The sequence below is a fragment of the Antechinus flavipes genome, chromosome 4, assembly GCF_016432865.1.
Source record: "Antechinus flavipes isolate AdamAnt ecotype Samford, QLD, Australia chromosome 4, AdamAnt_v2, whole genome shotgun sequence".
Taxonomy (NCBI): Eukaryota; Metazoa; Chordata; class Mammalia; order Dasyuromorphia; family Dasyuridae; genus Antechinus; species Antechinus flavipes.
The window spans coordinates 2,106,049-2,124,291 of record NC_067401.1 but is presented as its reverse complement, the minus strand read 5'-3'; the positions used below and the strand labels follow the sequence as shown (position 1 = coordinate 2,124,291).

General features: G+C 64.8%; 1 protein-coding gene across 3 annotated transcripts; it reads left to right on the top strand.

Annotated features, from left to right (window-relative positions):
• The first annotated feature begins 3,688 nt into the window (after window positions 1-3,688).
• Window positions 3,689-17,723, top strand: C4H21orf58 (chromosome 4 C21orf58 homolog). Of its 3 annotated transcripts, none has more exons than XM_051998347.1 (9): window positions 3,689-3,841; window positions 6,331-6,391; window positions 8,600-8,673; window positions 9,763-9,924; window positions 12,574-12,685; window positions 13,760-13,890; window positions 14,618-14,844; window positions 15,032-15,093; window positions 17,567-17,723. In XM_051998347.1, exons 1-9 carry the CDS (start codon window positions 3,782-3,784, stop codon window positions 17,695-17,697), a joined length of 1,020 nt encoding a protein of 339 aa, XP_051854307.1. In that variant the 5' UTR covers window positions 3,689-3,781; the 3' UTR covers window positions 17,698-17,723. The 3 variants fall into 3 exon arrangements, with proteins under 3 accessions (XP_051854307.1, XP_051854306.1, XP_051854308.1); XM_051998346.1 differs by having other exon boundaries at window positions 9,736-9,924; XM_051998348.1 differs by having other exon boundaries at window positions 3,690-3,841; window positions 9,736-9,924; window positions 15,027-15,093.
• Window positions 17,724-18,243: the final 520 nt, after the last annotated feature.

Sequence of the window (18,243 nt, the reverse complement as noted above, 5' to 3'; positions counted from 1 at the left end):
TCTCCCCCCTTGCCTTTGTTTTCCCGCTAACTGGAGCCCTATGAAAATCCCTGGATGCTTGGAGAGTCCCATTCAGCGGACTAGGGGTCGGCCATCTTTGGACATGAGACCCGTTCGATGGCCTGCCCAAATTCTCCACTATTCAAATATTAAAAACCTAATCTCTGTCTTGCCTCAGGTCCTCCAGCAATATAACCCTCCCTGGAGGACCCTTCCCATGGCAGCAGAAGGCAGGGGCAACGCTCCCTTTCTGGTCATCCTGCCAGCTGGGGGAGGGGGCGGGGGGGGGGGAAGAAAAATTGGAACGAAGGTTCGGCCATTGTCAATGCTGTAAAATTACCCATGCATGAAACTTGGAAACAAAAGGCTATTTTTAAAAACGTAATGTTCTCTGCATTTTCATTTATTGATAAACTCTTTCCCCACCCCCTCTGAACCTGGCTGCGCCCCTGCCGGGATCTCTCCCCTCCTTCTGCCAGACTCGTTTCCAGCTGAGCAGCCGGGATCTCGGGGTTGATCAGATACTTCTGGCTTCCGGCTCATTTGCATCCGCGTGTTGTGTTTTTAGGCTGTCCCAGGCGGTTGGCCATTTCTTGCTCCGGCTCATTTGCAGATGAGGAAACTGAGTCCCGAGGGAGCGCCTGAATTATCTGGAACCTTGCTGCTCCCTGAGCTCTGCTCGTGACGCTCCCCAGCTTTTAACTAACTCGTCTGCTGGCATCACCCCAGCTAACACCCCGAGGACCCTGAACTGTCCTGTAGGGCTGGCCCCGGAGCCCCCCACTTGCCACACTTTTAGGGCATCTTCCCCTGCTCTGTTGTGAACTCCACCCGTTACGATTGTTAGCTCGCCTCTCAGGACTCTGCCGGCTCTCCCGGCCCCTCGATCGGAAGCCCACCATCCCTGATGACTGGTGGACACTGGCCGGACCCCAGAAGGCTTTGGGGGTTCCCCCATGCCCCGTCGCTTTGGCGGTCTGGAACCGGGAAAGTGGACCCGCTACCTCGATAGCTCATTGGAGTCTGAGGCCTGATTTGTACCCAGAAGCACCCCCATGACTCATGGAAAGCAAACAGGACAGATGTTTGCTTGGGAAAGCAGGCTCCGCTACCCCGGGCTCCTCCCCAGCACTCCTCCTCCAGGGCTCCTCCCCAGCACTCCTCCTCCCGGGCTCCTCCCCAGCACTCCTCCTCCAGGGCTCCTCCCCAGCACTCCTCCTCCAGGGCTCCTCCCCAGCACTCCTCCTCCAGGGCTCCTCCCCAGGACTCCTCCTCCCGGGCTCCTCCAGGCTGAGAGAACAATCCTGTGGGATGTGGCTTTCATGAATTGTTTGTCCCACCCAGTCAGTGTGGGAAGGAGGGGGGAGGGGAGGGTCCTTCAAGTCCTTCTGGGTGTTCTCTTCTACCTTACTTGGGAGCACACCTCCCTTCCTCCTCCTGCAGGCAGTCTAGGCCCATGGCATTGAACCTCAGCACGGGGCTGGGCCAGTTTCCACTGCTGAGCTCCTGAAACCCTTTCTCCTCCTTCTGGCTTCTGTCCCTACACTCGTCCTGAGCTGGGGAAAGGAGGTTCCGAAACTAGATGCGAGATGCGCACAGCTCAGGGCCCCCTCCTCCTGCTCCTCCTCCCACGCCTCCCTCTCTTCCTTCCCCCCCTCTTCCTCCTGCTCCTCCTCCTCCTCCCCCTCCTTCTGCTCCTCCTCCTCTCTCCGGCCCCTGCTGCCATAACCCGCAGACCCCAGAGGAGAGCCCACCTCCCCTGGCTGAAAGACCAGGAAAATCTCTGCGTTAAGAATAACAACAGCTTCCCTTGGTGCAAAGCGATTTACTAAGGGGACTCCATTTATTCTCCCAAACCCCTGGGAGCCTCCTCCTCCAGGAAGCCTCCCAGCCCTTAATTCCCTGGGATGATTTTATCTCTAGATTGTGCACAGTACGTGGTGTGGTGCCTGGAGGGCGGGGCCTGTGCCTTTCTGCGCACCTCCTATACCCGGCACATAGTGGGCGCCTAATCGGTGCGGGCTGACCGCGCGCCTAGTGCTGAGCTGGGCTGCGGCTGGGCCGGAGCCAGCGGTCTTTGAGGCCTCAGGAAGGGAGCAGGCTCGGGCGCGGGGGCCCAGGCCGGATACAAAGGCTTGGGCCAGCCAGGCCCGAAGGATGGAGCCTCAAGCAAGGCCAAGAGTGGGCCCTGAGGAAAGCCCCTGGGGGGGCGGGGAGGGAGGGGATCCTGTGAGCCAGGACAGGGCACATCCCTAACCCTGCTACGGTGACTGAGTGAGGGGCCCGGATCCCACGTGCTTCAGGAAAGAGATTTGGGAGAAGGTTGTTGGCGGCTCTCTCAGTGACTGCACACGGTCCCACCCAGCAGGGAGAGAGAGAAGGAGAGAGAGGGAGACAGAGACAGAGAGAGTCAGAGACAGAGAGAGACAGAGAGAGAAAGAGAGAGAGAGAGAGAGAGAGAGAGGGAGACAGAGACAGAGACAGAGACACAGAGAGAGACAGAGACAGAGAGACAGAGACAGAGAGAGACACAGAGACACAGAGAGGGAGAGAGACAGAGAGAGACAGAGAGAGAGAGAGAGAGAGGGAGAGAGAGATAGAGAGACAGAGAGAGACAGAGACAGAGAGAGACACAGAGAGGGAGAGATGAGAGGAGGACTTCCTAGACTCGTGGGACGGCTGAGCCACAGAATCACTTGAACCACAAACTCCTGGTCCTATACATTTCTCCATAAAATGAAGCTGTGCTGATGTGATCTTGGCCAAGGTCTCCCCCGCCCCCCCCCACCAAGAATGGGGAGGCTGCACTCTAGAACCTCCCCCAGGATGAGGAGGCTGCACTCTAGAACCTCCCCCCCCCCAGAATAAGGAGGCAGCACTCTAGAACCTCCCCAGCTCTCAGGCTGGGACTCTAGGTGTGCAGCTGCCACCAGGGAGCACATGGGAGCTGGAAAGGCCTGAGGGGGGCCCCTAGGGGGGTGTGGCCCTTGGCTGAAGGCATCAGCAGGGCCCTTGTGTCTCCCAGGGATACTCTTGTGGCCGAGGAGGCTGGGATCTCCCCCATGGGTTAAGGGCTAAATGTCTCCCGGGCTCACTCTGTCCATCACTGTTTACAGAGGGATTCGACCGGCCACAAGCGCACAGTAGTTGTCCCTGGTGCACACGGTAGGTACCCCCAGTGCATGCAATAGGTGCCCCCCAGTGCCCTCAGTAGGTGCCCCCCAGTGCCCTCAGTAGGTGCCCCCCAGTGCATGCAGTAGGTGCCCCCCGTGCACACTGGGCTCTGCTCTGGCTGATCTGCAAGGGGGGGTCGGAGGAACAAAGAGGAATAAAGAAAACCTTTGCTCAAGTTTCCGGCACGTGGTGCCCCCCCCCCCACCGTGGCCCCTTTTCCTTAGACCCGACTAGGCCGCGGCCCCCGTCCGCGCCAGCCGGGACGAGCTGTCATTTTGCAGGGATCTGGGGCCTCTCCGGGTGACACGCCCGGGCAGAAGCTTGTTTACAGGTAAAGACATAGTAACGGCCCGGCCTCCTGGAGCTCCCGCCCCGGGATCCTAGCAACCTCAGGGCAGGCCCACGGGCACCCTCAGGGAGGCCGGCTCCCCAGCAACCCCCCGGGCAACAGAGCGAGCCGGGCAGCTGCGAGCGGCCGAGGGGACCGGGCCTCTGCGGTCAGCCTGCAGCCCCTCTCTGGGCCGGGCACCGGACGCGATCCAGCTGCAGGGGCCGGCTCGCTCCCAAGGAGCCCGTCTGCACACACCGAAGCCCGGCCCCGGCTGCCATGGTGGACTCCTCGGTGGCCGACCAAATGGCCCGGTTAAAGCTCAAACTCTTGGAAAAGGTGGGAGCGGGGGGGGGGGGGGAGGGGGCCGGCCATGGGAGCGGGGGGGGGGAGGGGAGCGGCCATGGGAGCAGGGGGGGGGGGCAGCCGTGGGAGAGGGGGGGGGGCAGCCATGGGCCCTGCGTCCGAGGGACCGGGCCGGTGCTGACCTGCACTCCAGGAGGGAGTGTCCTCCTCGAGAAGTTCCTTCCATGACTCACTAGAGCAAGTGACGAGCCCCTTGTCTCTCGGGAGCCCCCGTCAGACGCAGCCGTTAAGCTTCCCGAGCGCGGGGACGCAGGAGGGCACAAAGCGGCGGCTGGGGTCCCCTGGGGGAGGGGCCCCGCTGCAGGGGAGCCCGGGCCCTTGGCTGCTCCGTTACGCTTGGGAGCCCGGGGGAAAGGGCGTCCCTGCGTCCAGAGCCCTCCCCGCGGCCGGGAGGCTCCTGTGCAGCCTCCCGGGGCCGGTCCCAGACGGGCTCCTTGTCTGCAACGGGCCGGTGTCCAGGGGCCTCGGGCCTGCGGGAGCCTCGGGAACAGGCCGTTTCCTCAGAGGGATTCAGAGACGGGCGGACGGAGAGACAGGCGGGCAGTCAGAAATGTCTTTCTAGGCAGAGAAATTCAGGTGCATATAGACAGAGAGACAGACAGAGAAATGGGCAGATGGACAGAGGCAGAAAATGGACAGACAGACAGACACACACCGGCAGGCGGGGGCTTGGGCAGACTGAGGGGTCTCGGGCCCTTTATGTGCGTCCCCAGCATCTTGCCCTCTGTCCTGCGCTGGGAGGCCTGGGTCATCTCTGCAGAAGGGCCGAGCCACGCGCTGGCACAGATATGGACGGCGGCCATGAGCTCGCCCTGACGCCCCCGGCCCTCGCCCTGACGCCCCCGGCCCGCGCCCCCAGCCCCCGGCCCTTGCCCCCAGCCCCCGGCCCTCGCCCTGACGCCCCCGCCCTCGCCCTGACGCCCCCGGCCCTCGCCCTGACGCCCCCGGCCCTCGCCCCCGGCCCCCGGCCCTCGCCCTGACGCCCCCGGCCCTCGCCCTGACGCCCCCGGCCCCCGGCCCTCGCCCCCAGCCCCCGGCCCTCGCCCCCGGCCCCCGGCCCTCGCCCTGACGCCCCCGGCCCTCGCCCCCGGCCCCCGGCCCTCGCCCCCGGCCCCCGGCCCTCGCCCTGACGCCCCCGGCCCTCGCCCCCGGCCCCCGGCCCGCGCCCCCGGCCCTCGCCCCCAGCCCCCGGCCCTCGCCCGCGCCCCTGCTGCCCAGGGGCGACCCCGGCCGGCCACTGCCAGGCTCTGCGGGGCTCCCGGGGCCCGCTGTAGGCCGCTGGGCGCTCCCTGCAGACCCTGGCTTCCTGTCTGGGTGTTTGGGCTAACCCGCCTCCCCCTCTCCTGTCAGTCAGACCGCGAGGGGCTGCTCTGCTTTTCCAGGCCCTCCCAAGTCCCCTCCCCCCCCCCCCCGCGGGGGTCATCAGGCTTGGGGCAGCCGCGGGGAAGGGCCCGGGGCTGTCAGAGACCGTGACCTTCTACAGCCCGGGCCGGTCACCTCCTGGGGATTCTGCCCCGGGCCGGCTCCCAGCGCTCCCGTCTGAGGGGGGAGGGTGGGACTTGTGGCCTCCGGGGGCCTCCCTGACTCCTTCCGGGCCGGAGGCTGGGGGACGTGGCTGCCCGGGGGCCACGGGAGGTGCCGGGCGGGGGAGAAGCCCTTCTCTGGGGGGCCCCGCCCGAGGCTCTCGGGACTGCGAGGGGGGGCCAGGGCGGGAGGGATCGAGCGGCAGCGCCCCCTGACAGGAAGAAGCTTCGGGAACCCACCCGAGCTGGAGGGACGAGGTCGAGGGTCAGTCTCCCGGGTTCCCGGAGGCGGCGGCAGGAGGGAGGCTTCGGGCCGGTCACTCCGGGCCAGTGGGAGAGCAGGGCCCGGCCTTCCTGGGGGCCCGCGGCCTCCCCCCCCCCGCCCCCACCACAGCCACATCACCATGAGGTCTCAGGCAGCAGGGAGGCTCAGGCTGAGCCACGGCCACCGTGCCAGGGCCGGGTTCGAATCCCATCCGGCTGCCCCGGCCCCGGCCCCTGAGGCTCCGCTGGCCACAGACACGAGAAGCCTTCACCCTGGGGCCGCCCACCCCCTTCTCTGCTGGGGACGGGCCCTCGGCCCCACCCCTGCTGCTCCCCGAGCATCCCAGCTTCCTGTGGTCCCGGCAACGTTGTCCTGGGCAAGCGTCCCCGGGTGCCCCGGCTGGTGCTCCGGCGACAGCGTCATTCTGGGTCCGGGGGGCGCCCACCTCTGTGCCCGCCCGGGGCATCGAGGGACCACTCCTAAAAAACCCCGCCCCCCCCAGAGCCCCCTCCCGGGGCTTCGAGAGGCCCCCAAAGCAGCAGGAGCCCAATGGGAAAGCCTCAAGGGTGACCGTGTGTGCGCTCTCAGCACGGGCCGCAGCAGCCCCCGCCCCCTCCGCGGGTCTGTGGCCCCCGGTCCGCGACGTCCCCTCACGTCGTACTCTCTGTTCACAGAAGCTCGAGGCCGAACGAGAAAACATGGAGGAAAATCTGGAGCCGTCCCTCGCTGCGCCAAGTAAGGGCTGCCTCTGCCCCCCGGCGGCCCTGCCCCTCATGGCCGGGTCATTCCCGCAGGGACGTCCTGGACCCGGGCTCTGTCACGGTCCCGGGCCCTGCCTCTGTCTGTCAGTCATTCAGCAGTGACTGACGCGGTAACAGGAACGCGGCCTATTGACAGAATGAACCACTGTGCAGTGGAGGGGAGCACCTCCCAACCAGAGGGGAGCACCTCCCGGGTGGAGGGGAGCACTTCCCAACTGGAGGGGAGCGCCTCCCAACTGGAGGGGAGCACCTCCTAACTGGAGGGAGCACCTCCCGGGTGGAGGGGAGCACTTCCCAACTGGAGGGGAGCACCTCCCGGGTGGAGGGGAGCACTTCCCAACTGGAGGGGAGCACCTCCCGGGTGGAGGGGAGCACTTCCCAACTGGAGGGGAGCATTTTCCAACTGGAGGGGAGCACTTCCCAACTGGAGGGGAGCACCTCCCGGGTGGAGGGGAGCACTTCCCAACTGGAGGGGAGCACCTCCCGGGTGGAGGGGAGCACTTCCCAACTGGAGGGGAGCATTTTCCAACTGGAGGGGAGCACTTCCCAACTGGAGGGGAGCACCTCCCGGGTGGAGGGGAGCACTTCCCAACTGGAGGGGAGCATTTTCCAACTGGAGGGGAGCACTTCCCAACTGGAGGGGAGCGCCTCCCAACTGGAGGGGAGCACTTCCCAACTGGAGGGGAGCGCCTCCCAACTGGAGGGAGCGCCTCCCAACTGGAGGGGAGTACCTCCTGGGTGGAGGGGAGCACTTCCCAACTGGAGGGGAGCACCTCCCGGGTGGAGGGGAGCATCAGCATGAACCAGGGGGATGCTAGGGTTCATGGAGGCCAGGAGCACTCTGGGAGGCGGGAGGGGAACAGTTTGTTCATGCCCTCCCATGGCTTCCAGCCCCTTCCCCAGCTCCGATGGTCTCTGTGTGTTTGCAAGTTAGAGATGGTGGGTTTGTCTGAATAATAGAGCGGCCACAGGGTACGGCAGGGAGGAGCCTGCCCCCGAGCCCTGCTGGCCGGGGGCCGGGGTCCCAGCTCCGGAAGAGACACTGTCCTTCCCTGGGAGCGCCCGACAGCAATGGGCTGTGTGCCAGCTGCCCACAGGGCCGGGCACCTACCAGCCTCTTTCAAAAGAAATTAAAATGTAAATAGAAATAAATAAAATATAAAGTATTTAATATTTATTATTTTTCTGAATGATATCAATATTATATATAAGTACTATCATTAACATATTACGGATTGTACACCAATTATTACCTTTGTGATATTTACTAATATTTAGTTATGTACAAATAGAAAATATATTAATATATTATGATATATAATAATATATTAATATTAAAATTTTAAATATTTAAATAAATTAAAATGGAAATAGAAAAAATAAGATAGAAAAGAAAAACAAGGGGAAAAAGAAAGCTGGACAGCGGAACAGGCGATTCCGTTTCCAAAAAGTCCGTAACAGACAGTGACGTTGTGTTGGGAGCCCCCGCGCTCGCCGTTGCTTCCCTGCAGGTTTTCTTTTGTTCTCTGCTCAGCATTTTTAGCTTATTCTCCCCGCCTCACCCCCAGAAGGCCCCAGTGAAGCTTGGCCGTATTTCCCCACGCACACACACGTATTTGCACACACACGTATTTGCACACATGTGTTTGCTCACACGTATTTGCACACACGTGTTTGCTCACACGTATTTGCACACACACGTGTTTGCACACGCCGATGTCGCCAGCATCCAGGCCCCGACTTGTTCGTTCTCTTCCTCCCTAAGTCCGGGCCTTTCCGCAGCTTCCGAGGCCGGCGACTCCTCTGCTCTCGTTCCAGCCGAGCCGCCCGAGGAGTCTCTCCCGCCCAGACTCGGGGGACCTTTCTCCAGCTCTCCCGGGTCAGCAGGACCGCGGCCCCGTCCCGGGGCTAATTTCTAATTTCTAACCACTCTGCGTCTTGTCCGGAAGCTCTGGTTTGATTTGTCCTGGGGAAAGTCCTGGGAAAGTCCTGCCCTCCACCCTGTCCCAGCATCCTCCCCCCAACAGCCCTTAATAGACGCTGTCGTATCTGTCCCGTTACGGCTGCACTGACATCGTCCTGCGCCTGACTCGTGTCTGTTGTGCGGCTGCGAGCCGGCCGGGGCCTCCCCACGCTGCTTGTGAGGGACTCGTAAAAAGCCGGGCCCCCCTTTGTCCCCCAGGGAGCTACGAAGGAGAAGATGAAATTGTGCAGAGCGCCCTGAGGAGGAGGAAGGACCTTCTGCACAAGCTGAGGGTACGCTCAGCCCCCCGGGGCTGCCCCCGCCTCCCTCCCTCCCTCAGACCCCGCTGCTCCCCGGTACCCGCGGGCCCCCGCCTCCCTCCCTCCAACCCCGCTGCTCCTTGGTACCTGCGGGCCCCCGCCTCCCTCCCTGAGACCCCGCTGCTCCCCGGTACCTGCGGGCCCTTGCTCCCTCCCTGACTCACCTGCTCCCAGGTACCCGTGGGCCCCTCCCTTCTCTCTCAGGCCCCCCCGCTCCCTGGTACCCACTGGGGCCAGACCCCGAGCCTCAGCTCTGCTAGTCTTTGGCCAGGCTGGCTCAGGCCTGGAAGGCCCCGGCCTCCTCCCCCGCACACCCCCGTGGGCCTCCGGGTGTGGGTTATGTCCCCGGAGTACCGTGGGCAACAGCCTCTTTATGCTTTAAAATTTCCAGAGTGCTGCACGGTGACAAGTGGGCGAGTATCCCCCCATTTTACAGATGGGAAAACTGAGGCAGACAAAGGGTCCCTCGGCTAGCGAGGGCCCGCGGCCAGATTCCAACCAGCTCCCCCCCGACCTCCCACGGTTCACTGGGCCTTGCTTTTCTCCGCGGCTCTCCCAGGGTGGGCCCGGCTCCTGAAAAGTTTTGTTAATGGCCCGACTGATGATGGAAGGTGCCGGGAGTTGACGAGGCGGGTCGGGCCGCCGGTTTTCAAAACGTTCAAATGAAGTTCTCGCCCAAGTGAACATGATGAGGAAGGGGGGACCCAGGATAGGGAGCGGATCTGGAGTTGGGAAGTTCTGAATTCAGATCCTGTCTCAGACACCGACTGGCCCGCAGCTGTCTGCCTCAGTTTCCTTGTCTGTAAAATGGGGATAACAGCCAGCTGCGAGGACCACATGAAATCTCTTTTGTAAAGTTCCTCGCAGGAAGGGAATCAACGTGACAATGGCACCCACTGCGTGCCGGGCTCCATGCCGGGCAATTCCCTTCGCCCAAAGCTCCACGTAAACGCGAGCCGTCCCTGCTCCATCTCTGGTCTTGGGGGAGCTGTTAGCAGCAGCCCCTCGCTCTGATACGGTGGCCCCCACCTTCAGCCCCGGCCCCTCTGGCCGCCTTTGCAGGAACAGCACCTTCTGGAAGAGCTCGCCGGGCCCTACTCCTGGGGAGGGAGCCCCAGAAGGAGCTACCGGGCGGAGGGGCCCCCCGAGGGGCCCCCGGCCCCCATCTACCCGCCCTTCCCGGCAGCGTCACAGCCGGAGCAGCCCAGGATCATCCAGCAGACGGTGAGGAAGGTCCCGGTCTCCTCAGACCCCCCTCAGAGGCTGGCACGGGCCCTGAATGGGTCCCCCGAGGCTCGTGGTCCCTCTTCCTCCTCCTCCAGAAGCCAAAGGGAGAATCGCTCTGTGGGAGCTGACGCCCCCTCCGTGCTGCCCGGCCTGGGCCAGGCTGCCCTCGCTCCCATAGGCGGGGTGGGGGGGGGGTCTCGGTGGGGTGGCCACGGGGCCCCAGCTCTCTCTCGAGGTCCCGGCAGTGACCCTGGAAGACCCCACTCCTCCCTCAGTCCCTCAGCTCCCCGTCTCCACCAGTGCGGGGGGCAGGGGGCCAGCCAAAGGGCACCAGTAACTCTTACTCAGAAACCCTGGCAGAGGCAAGCAGGGAAACGGGGAGCGGCCGGCCTCCGAGGGGGGCCTCGCCCCAGTGTTGGGGGGAACGACCTGAGGGCGCCGCCGCGTGGGACGGGCCAGGGGTAGCTCGGGGCCTGCCTGCCCGCGGCTCCCTGGGGCGAGTCACCGATGGCCAGGGCCACATGCCCGGGATGCCTTGCCTTGTGAGGGGCTCCCGGCTCTTGGGCAGTTTCCCGGAGGCCGACGGAGCCGGCCCCCCCGTGGGGCCGAGATCTCCCTCCAACGGACTCTTCTCGGCAGGAAAGGGCGGGACAGAGGGAGCCCTTCCTGCGGCCCCGCTCGAGGGGATCTCCGCGGAGCCCAGGGGTCTGGTCCTGACAGTCACGCTGCTCTGAGCCCGAGTTTTAGCGTCGGGAACCAGACCCCCCATTTCAGTCCGGCAAGCCCCTGGCCGCCGGTCCCGGGACGCTGCAGCCGTGCCAGAGTCCTTGTCAGTCACTGGGCTGGGGGGCGGGATGTCGGACCCCCAGTGTGTTGGGGTGACCGGCCAGTGTCGCGGCTCTCCGAGGAATCTGCGGCTTAGACCTCCCAACCAGGCCGAGATGTTCTTGCTGCCAGCAGCGGGCGAGTCCCCGGGGCTTCTTCCAGGCAGAGGGTTTGGCAATGAACAAGGGCCCCGAATGCCATGGAGGCAAGTGCGGGATGGGCCGAGTCCCTAAAGTTTGGCTATTGTGACACCTGGCAAGCAGACAGAGCACAGGGGGGAGGGGGGTGAGACCACCCTTGACTAGCAGCCAGCCCTACTTCCCTAAGATTTAAGGGAGTGGCCTTTTATAGGGGAAATGTCACCTGAGGGTGGACATCATACCCTGGCTTTCTGACTGGCTACCGGAACAAAGGTGATTTTATCATGCAAAGAATTAGCTGAGAATTGTACCCAAGACCCCCACCCGAGGCGGGATGTGACCAAGCCCTCACAGAACCAAGGGCCTGATGGAACCTAAAAGGCCGCCCTGCTGTCACCTGTCAGCGCCCCCTGCTTGCCTCGGGGAGTTCTGGTGGAAGCCCCTCGGACCTCGCAGTGGGGACGTCCTTTATCCAAAGGAGCCTTTTTTCTGCGGGGCTTCTCCTCCCCGGGGCCATCTCTCACACAGCCCGCAATTGTCCAACCAGAAAGGGGCGGGCGCAGTAGGGCAGGAGCGCGGCTGAGCGTCACTGTGGGACCTCGAGGGCGCTGGGCTGAGTCCCACTAGTACGGAAAGGAGCCCCTCCAAGACATCCCCGGCCCTCCCAGAAGCCCCCGGGAACAAGAACCCAGCCCGCTTAGGCAGCCCGACCCTTTGAGGGGCCAGGGCCAGGTTTCCGGGGTCGGGCTCCCTTTGCCATCCTCCCGGCCGCCTCCGGTCCCAACTCATCCCTTCACTTGAGGCTCTTCCCAGACTGAGCCTCCTCTTCTCCCAAGGGAAGGTCCCCATTCCCCCCCTGGATCTCCGCTTTAGAAATCACCTGTGAGTGGGACCCTAAGCCAGGCACGGCGGGGCCAAAGGCAAAAACCCGGCTCTCCCGGCCCCTCCTACTGAGGAAAAGCGCTTGGAACTAAAAACCCGACTACCCGGGCAGCAAATGCAAAGTCACTGCGGGGGGCGCTGAGCGGCCCTCGCTTCCCACTGCGGAAGGCAGCCCTCGGATGCCCCCGGAAAAGGACCGCTCCGGTCCGCGGGACCTCGCACTGGGGGGGCCAGGGGGAGGGGGGGGCTGCTCTCCAGACCATCCTGGGCCTGGGCTCTCCATAGGCGCTGCTGAGCCCCCCGGCCCGGGTTAAAGGGGGGGAGCACATGGGGGGGTCGTGTCCGGGGGTCGCAGCGGAGGAGGGTCCCCGGAAGGAGCCGGCTCCTCCCAAGCGGGGTGAGGGAGGAAGCTCCCATTTCTGGTGGACCCGGACGGCGGGCCACAGTTCCAAATCCCCCAGGAGTTTGGGGAGCTGTCTTCCCGTGCAGGTCACAGGGGGCGGTCTTGTCTCAATGCCCAGCTGCCATTCTAGAGCAGGGAGGGGTACTGGGAGTTGGGCCCCCCCCCTCCCCCGCCCCCAGCCCTGCTTAAGGCTCTCTTGGCTCCTCACTTTCCTCCTCTGAGAAATTAGGACCAGGCTGCGCCTTCCCTGGAGGCCTGGGAAGTCCTGGGCCCTGGGGCTGCCTCAGTGGCCCCGCCTCCCAACCCTGCCCTGCCCCCGGGGTCCAGCCCTGAGGGAGGGGCGAGCCGAGGAGGGGGTGGGGGCCAGAAGCCTCTCTGACCAGCCGAGCCCCCCAGGTGCCCCAGCCACCGGCCACCATCATCCAGCAGCTGCCGCAGCAGCCCCTCATCACCCAGATCCCCCCGGCCCCAGCCTACGCGGGCCCAAGGTCAGGAAGCATCAAGGAAGGTGAGCTGCTGCCTGCTGGTGCCCCCCATCGCTCCCGTGTCTCTGTCTCTGTGTCTGTCCCCCTCCCCTCTCTCCCTTTGTCTCTTCCCGGTCTCTCTCCCGCTGTCTCTCTCTCTCTCTCTTCCCGTCTCTGTCTCTGTCCCTCCTCTCTCCTTCTGTCTCTCTCCTCCCTTTTCCTCCATCTCTTGCCCTGACTCTGTCTCTCTCCCCCTGACTGTGAGGGTCTCTGCCTCTCCCCTGACTGTGAGGGTCTCTGCCTCTCCCCTGACTGTGAGGGTCTCTGTCTCTCCCCCTGACTGTGAGGGTCTCTCTCCCCCTCCCTCCCTTCCTCTCTCTTTGTCTCTCCCCCTGACTGTGAGGGTCTCTCTCCCCCTGACTGTGAGGGTCTCTCTCCCCCTGACTGTGAGGGTCTCTCTCCCCCTGACTGTGAGGGTCTCTCTCCCCCTGACTGTGAGGGTCTCTCTCCCCCTGACCGTGAGGGTCTCTCTCCCCCTGACTGTGAGGGTCTCTCTCCCCCTCCCTCCCTTCCTCTCTCTCAGTCTCTCCCCCTGACTGTGAGGGTCTCTGTCTCTCCCCCTGACTGTGAGGGTCTCTCTCCCCCTCCCTCCCTCCCTCTCTCTCTGTCTCTCCCCTGACCGTGAGGGTCTCTCCCCCCCTGACTGTGAGGGTCTCTCTCCCCCTCCCTCCCTCCCTCTCTCTCTCTCTCTCCCCTGACTGTGAGGGTCTCTGCCTCTCCCCTGACTGTGAGGGTCTCTGTCTCTCCCCTGACTGTGAGGGTCTCTCTCCCCCTGACTGTGAGGGTCTCTCTCCCCCTTCCTCCCTCCCTCTCTCTCTGTCTCTCCCCTGACTGTGAGGGTCTCTGTCTCTCCCCTGACTGTGAGGGTCTCTGTCTCTCCCCTGACTGTGAGGGTCTCTCTCCCCCTGTGAGGGTCTCTCTCCCCCTCCCTCCCTCCCTCTCTCTCTGTCTCTCCCCTGACTGTGAGGGTCTCTCTCCCCCTGTGAGGGTCTCTCTCCCCCTCCCTCCCTCCCTCTCTCTCTGTCTCTCCCCTGACCGTGAGGGTCTCTGCCGCTCAGACATGGTGGAGATGATGCTGATGCAGAACGCCCAGATGCACCAGATCATTATGCAGAACATGATGCTGAAGGTCCTCCCGCCCGTGACCTCGGCGGCCCCGGAAGCGCCTTGGCTCCGGCCCGCTCAGCAGGTGGGTGCCCCGGAACAGCCCGGCGGGGGTGGGCCCAGTCCCCCGTGGGGCCCGTGCCGGCCGTGCCGGTGCCTCCGGAGTGCTGACCCCAGGCTGACCCCGAGTGCCCCACCGCGCCTGGTGCCCGGATCCCCCCCCCCCCCGGGCCCCTCCAGGAGCTCCCTTGCCCGGGCCCCGATAGCTGTGTCTGCCGGTCCGCACTCCCCCAGCCCCGTTCTCTCTCAGCCTCGGGAGCCAGCCTCTGTGGGAGGGCGCCCGCCGGCCTGGCTGACCCCAGCCTGGGCGCCCGACTCCTCTCCCTGCCCGCCGTCTGCCAGGCGTTCCAGTGCCTGGGTCCTCCTTAGCAGAAGTTCGATTCCCTTCGCTCCGCACCTGTCCCCGGGCGCCGCCTCTGTCAGAGGGCCAGGCTGGGGCGGAACGGGTTACTGTGGCCAGCTCCCCGCGCCTCCCCTTTTCCCGGAGATGCCGTGGGGTGGGGGCGGTGCCCCCCGAGCTCCCTTTGGGCGTTCCTCAGCCGTGCGAGCCTGAGCTGGTCTCTGTCTCCGTTTTCTGGTCTGGGGCCACTGATGGTTCCTACTTAAGCGTTTGCCGTGTGCCCCCTGGCCCGGCCGCGCCACCTGGACCCCTGGGCCCCAGCGCCTGCGGGCCGCCCGCTGACTGCAAGGAAAGGCCTTGGAGGAGCATGGGGAACTAATCCCCCCCCCCCCCGGGTGGTTTCTGTGCCCAGGAGCCCCAGTTTCTGCTGCGTGCTGAAAAGCCCAGGACTTCCTCTGTCCACCATCACCACCATTACGGCCCCCCGGGCCTGCCGGCTCTCCCCGCCCCCGGGCCCCCAGTGGGCTACCCCCTGTGGCCTTCGCTGCTTCCAGCCCCGGCCGTGACCCAGGCCCCGGGCCTCCAGCCCGCCATCCGGCACATGATGGGGCCCACCACCACCGTGCCCGCCCTCAACACGTGAGTGCCGACTCTGGGAGCCCCCCGGCCCCCTCAGGCTCGGGCTCCTTGTGGGGAGGAGGAAGGGGGCTCTCGGGCTGGCTGGTCCAGGCTGGTCCAGTTCAGGAGCGCCAAAGGGGCTAGGATGGCGGGGGGTGGGGTGGGGAGGCAGAGCCAGCCCCTGACACCTTCTCTCCTTGAAGGGTAGCCTCCAGTGGAGCCCTCCCGGGTCTGCCCCCAGGCTTGTGAGCCCCCTGGTCCCCCACGCCGGTAAGCAGGCCCGAGTGTGGGCTTTATTCAGGGCGACTTTTCACAAGTCAGACAAAGTCTGGGTGAGACACCTTCCCTCAGCGTTTCGGGAGCAACTTCTGGGTGCTGGGGAACCCGACCGAAGGGAGTCAGCCTTCCGGGAGCCCGGCCGGCCTTCCCTTGGGGGGCAGGCTCGTCCCACGGGCTCGGAGAGGAGGCCGAGCCTCCATGACCGTCAGCGGCCTGAGAACAGTGGCAGCTGCGTGTCCCCGTAGCCTCCCTTTCCCAATGGGAAGGAGCCTTCATGCTTCCATTTCTGGGGTCCACCCAGAGGATTTGACCTGCTACAAATATACCCCCCCGGGCAGAGGCAGCTACTTGTGGCAAAGCGGGCCCTGCCTGCGCTCGGTGGGCAAGGCCCCAAGGTGGAGTCCGGCCCGTCTGGCAGCCCCTCGGGCCGAGGGTAACCTGGTTCCGCCGAGGAAGAGGGGCCCTGGACGAGACGCCCCCAGAACCCGTAGGTCGCACTGTTCAAGAGCGAATGTATCTGTGTGATGGGTGTCCTGCGCCTGCTCCGAGGGTGGAGAACGGGGGCTCCTGTGGGCCTGACCAGCCACTCGGACGCACTGCAAGTCAACCCCAAAACAGTTTATCAAGGAGAGCCGGGATCCTTCGTCAGGAGCCATTACCCAGGGTCACTCCCGTCCTGAGGGAATGGATTTCCATTGGTTTCCTGGGGGTCACGGGCAGCTCTGGGCCGGACCCTGGAAGACTTGGCCAAAACGGAAGGGGCCTCCCCTGGGGAAGCTCGGACGGCCTCAGACAGCCCGGGAGCCGGGATGCAGCACCTCCCCGGAGCCAGGATGCAGCAGCGCCTTCCCCGGAGCCGAGATAATGCAGTGCCTTCCCCGGAGCCGGGCCTTCCCCCGGAGCCAGGATGATGCAGCACCAAGCCAGGAGCCGGGATGCAGCGCTGAGCCAGGAGCCGGGATGCAGCACCTTCCCCGGAGCCGGGATGCAGCGCCTTCCCCGGAGCTGGGATGCAGCGCCTTCCTCGGAGCCGAGATAATGCAGTGCCTTCCCCGGAGCCGGGCCTTCCCCGGAGCCGAGATAATGCAGCGCCTTCCCCGGAGCTGGGATGCAGCGCCTTCCTCGGAGCCGAGATAATGCAGTGCCTTCCCCGGAGCCGGGCCTTCCCCGGAGCCGAGATAATGCAGCGCCTTCCCCGGAGCCGGGATGCAGCGCTTTCCCCTCTCGTCTTCATCTTTGAAGCCACATTTTCCCATGAGCCTTGGCCCTTTCTCCCACCATCTGCTGTCTCCTTCACTGAGAAAACTAGAAAAACCACCTCTTTCTCATTGTCTGGCCAAGCAGAGTGACTCCCACCCTGGTCACGCCCACCCCAAGTGCTCCCGCTGCGCTCCTCCGGAAGCAGGTGGCGGGGCCGGTCCCGGGGAATTGTGGGAAGCGGAGACCCTCTAAGTCTTCCTCGTTGCGCGGGTCTGTCTCCCGATTCTGCTCCGCCCGGTCTGCCTCAGCTGCACGTCCGGGGCTTCTCTGCCACCTTCCTCCTTTCTCCAGCACTCCGCGGCATCCGCACACCCCAGACGTCCGGCCCTTCCCTGAATGGGCATCCCCTCCCTTCCAGTATTTTCTGCCATCACAGAGAGCCGTGAGAAACGCTTTGCCCAGGGAGCCTTGCCCTGTTTCTTGGGTCTCCTGGGACCGAGGCTCTCCTCGCAGCAGCCGGGCCAGGTGAATAGCTTGGGGCCGGAGTTCCAGACGCCTCTCAGCCCGCAGCTTCCCCAACAACGGCCCCGTACCCATTTCTCCCACTTCCCGTCAGCGGTGCACGAGCCTCGGAGGCGGTTTAATTGCCTTTCCTGGACTGTAGCTATGGGGAGCACTTTCCCAGACCCCTCCTCTGGAAATGGCTGCGACCAAGCCGTTGGTCAGATACTTCCTGCAACGGACAGGAAGAGCTGACATTTCTCCAGCCCTACTGTGCGCCCGGAGCACCCCGACTCGAAGCTCTTTGCAATTTGTCTCTCAGCCGATCCTCGCGAGGCCCTTCTGGTCCCGTTTGCTGTTGAGCCCCTTCGGTCCGGCTCCCCACGGCCCTGCTTGGGTTTTCTTGGCAAGGATCCTGGAGGCTCCGCCCTTTCCTTCTCCATTTCATTTGCCTGAAACAGGTGGATGGGGGGAAGTGGCCGGCGCCAAGGCTGGATTTGAACTCGGGTCCTTCTGGCTCCTGGCCCAGTGGCCAAACCACCGCACCATCAGCGCCTGGACAGAGGAAGCTGAAATGACAGGCCCACGTTCTGCCGTCCGGGCGGCCGTAAATGACCGGTGCAGTCGCCGCAGTGTCTGGGGGTCGTGCCCCGAGACGGGGGTGCTGGGGGACGCTCCCTAGCGTCTGAGCAGATGGAGGGGAGGCCCTGGGGTGTCCCGGCCACAAGGACAGGCAGGTGAGTAACGGCATTTTTCACTGCAGGTCCGTCTGAAGCTGCCAGGAGCTCGAGAAGGCCCAGGGGGACCCCGGAGGGGGAGCCCGGGCAGGGCAGCGGGGGCACGGCGAGTCCGGCCGGCTATGGAGAGAAGGAGCATCCCGGCACGCGCGGCTGAGAATAAAACGGGCCGGGGCCATCAAACTGCATCCTTGTGCTTTGTGTCCCTGCCCACCGTGGGCCAGGTCGTGGCCGCCGCTTCCTTCTCACCCGCTGAGGGAGTACGGCCTAGGGAGGTCGCCCTGGGAGCCAGCCGGACCTCCAGCCCCCTCACCCAGATGTGAGGCCCTAGGGGGGAGGGTGGGGGGGGCTGACTGGGGAGCCAGAGGGGCCTCCAGGCCCGGAAGCCCCCCCTCCCCCATACGCTGAGCCCCAGGGAGGGGTCGGGGTCCGCCCCCAGCTAGGAACCCTTGGCCTTGTCCAGGGCCCACCGCCGCCCAGAAGCAGTTTTCTCGTGCCCTGGGTCGAGAACATCGCTCCCAGTTCTGTGGCCCCTCCCTAGCGGGCCAGAATAAGGGCCTGACCTCCAGGCAGGGGCCGCCCCCCGCCTCGGTCTCGGCAGTGGGCACCCGTGCCCCTCCGTGGGTGCCCGCCCGCAGGGGATAGCTGCCCCCCTCTCCCCCCCACTCCCCGCAGCTGGAGCAGGCGGCGGCCCCAAGGCAAA

Coding starts and splice junctions, on each gene's coding strand:
- C4H21orf58 (XM_051998346.1), top strand. CDS start 3,782: ATGGTGGACTCCTCGGTGGCCGACCAAATGGCCCGGTTAAAGCTCAAA. Junction 6,392..8,599: donor GCCGTCCCTCGCTGCGCCAA/GTAAGGGCTGCC, acceptor TTTGTCCCCCAG/GGAGCTACGAAGGAGAAGAT. Junction 12,686..13,759: donor GTCAGGAAGCATCAAGGAAG/GTGAGCTGCTGC, acceptor TCTGCCGCTCAG/ACATGGTGGAGATGATGCTG.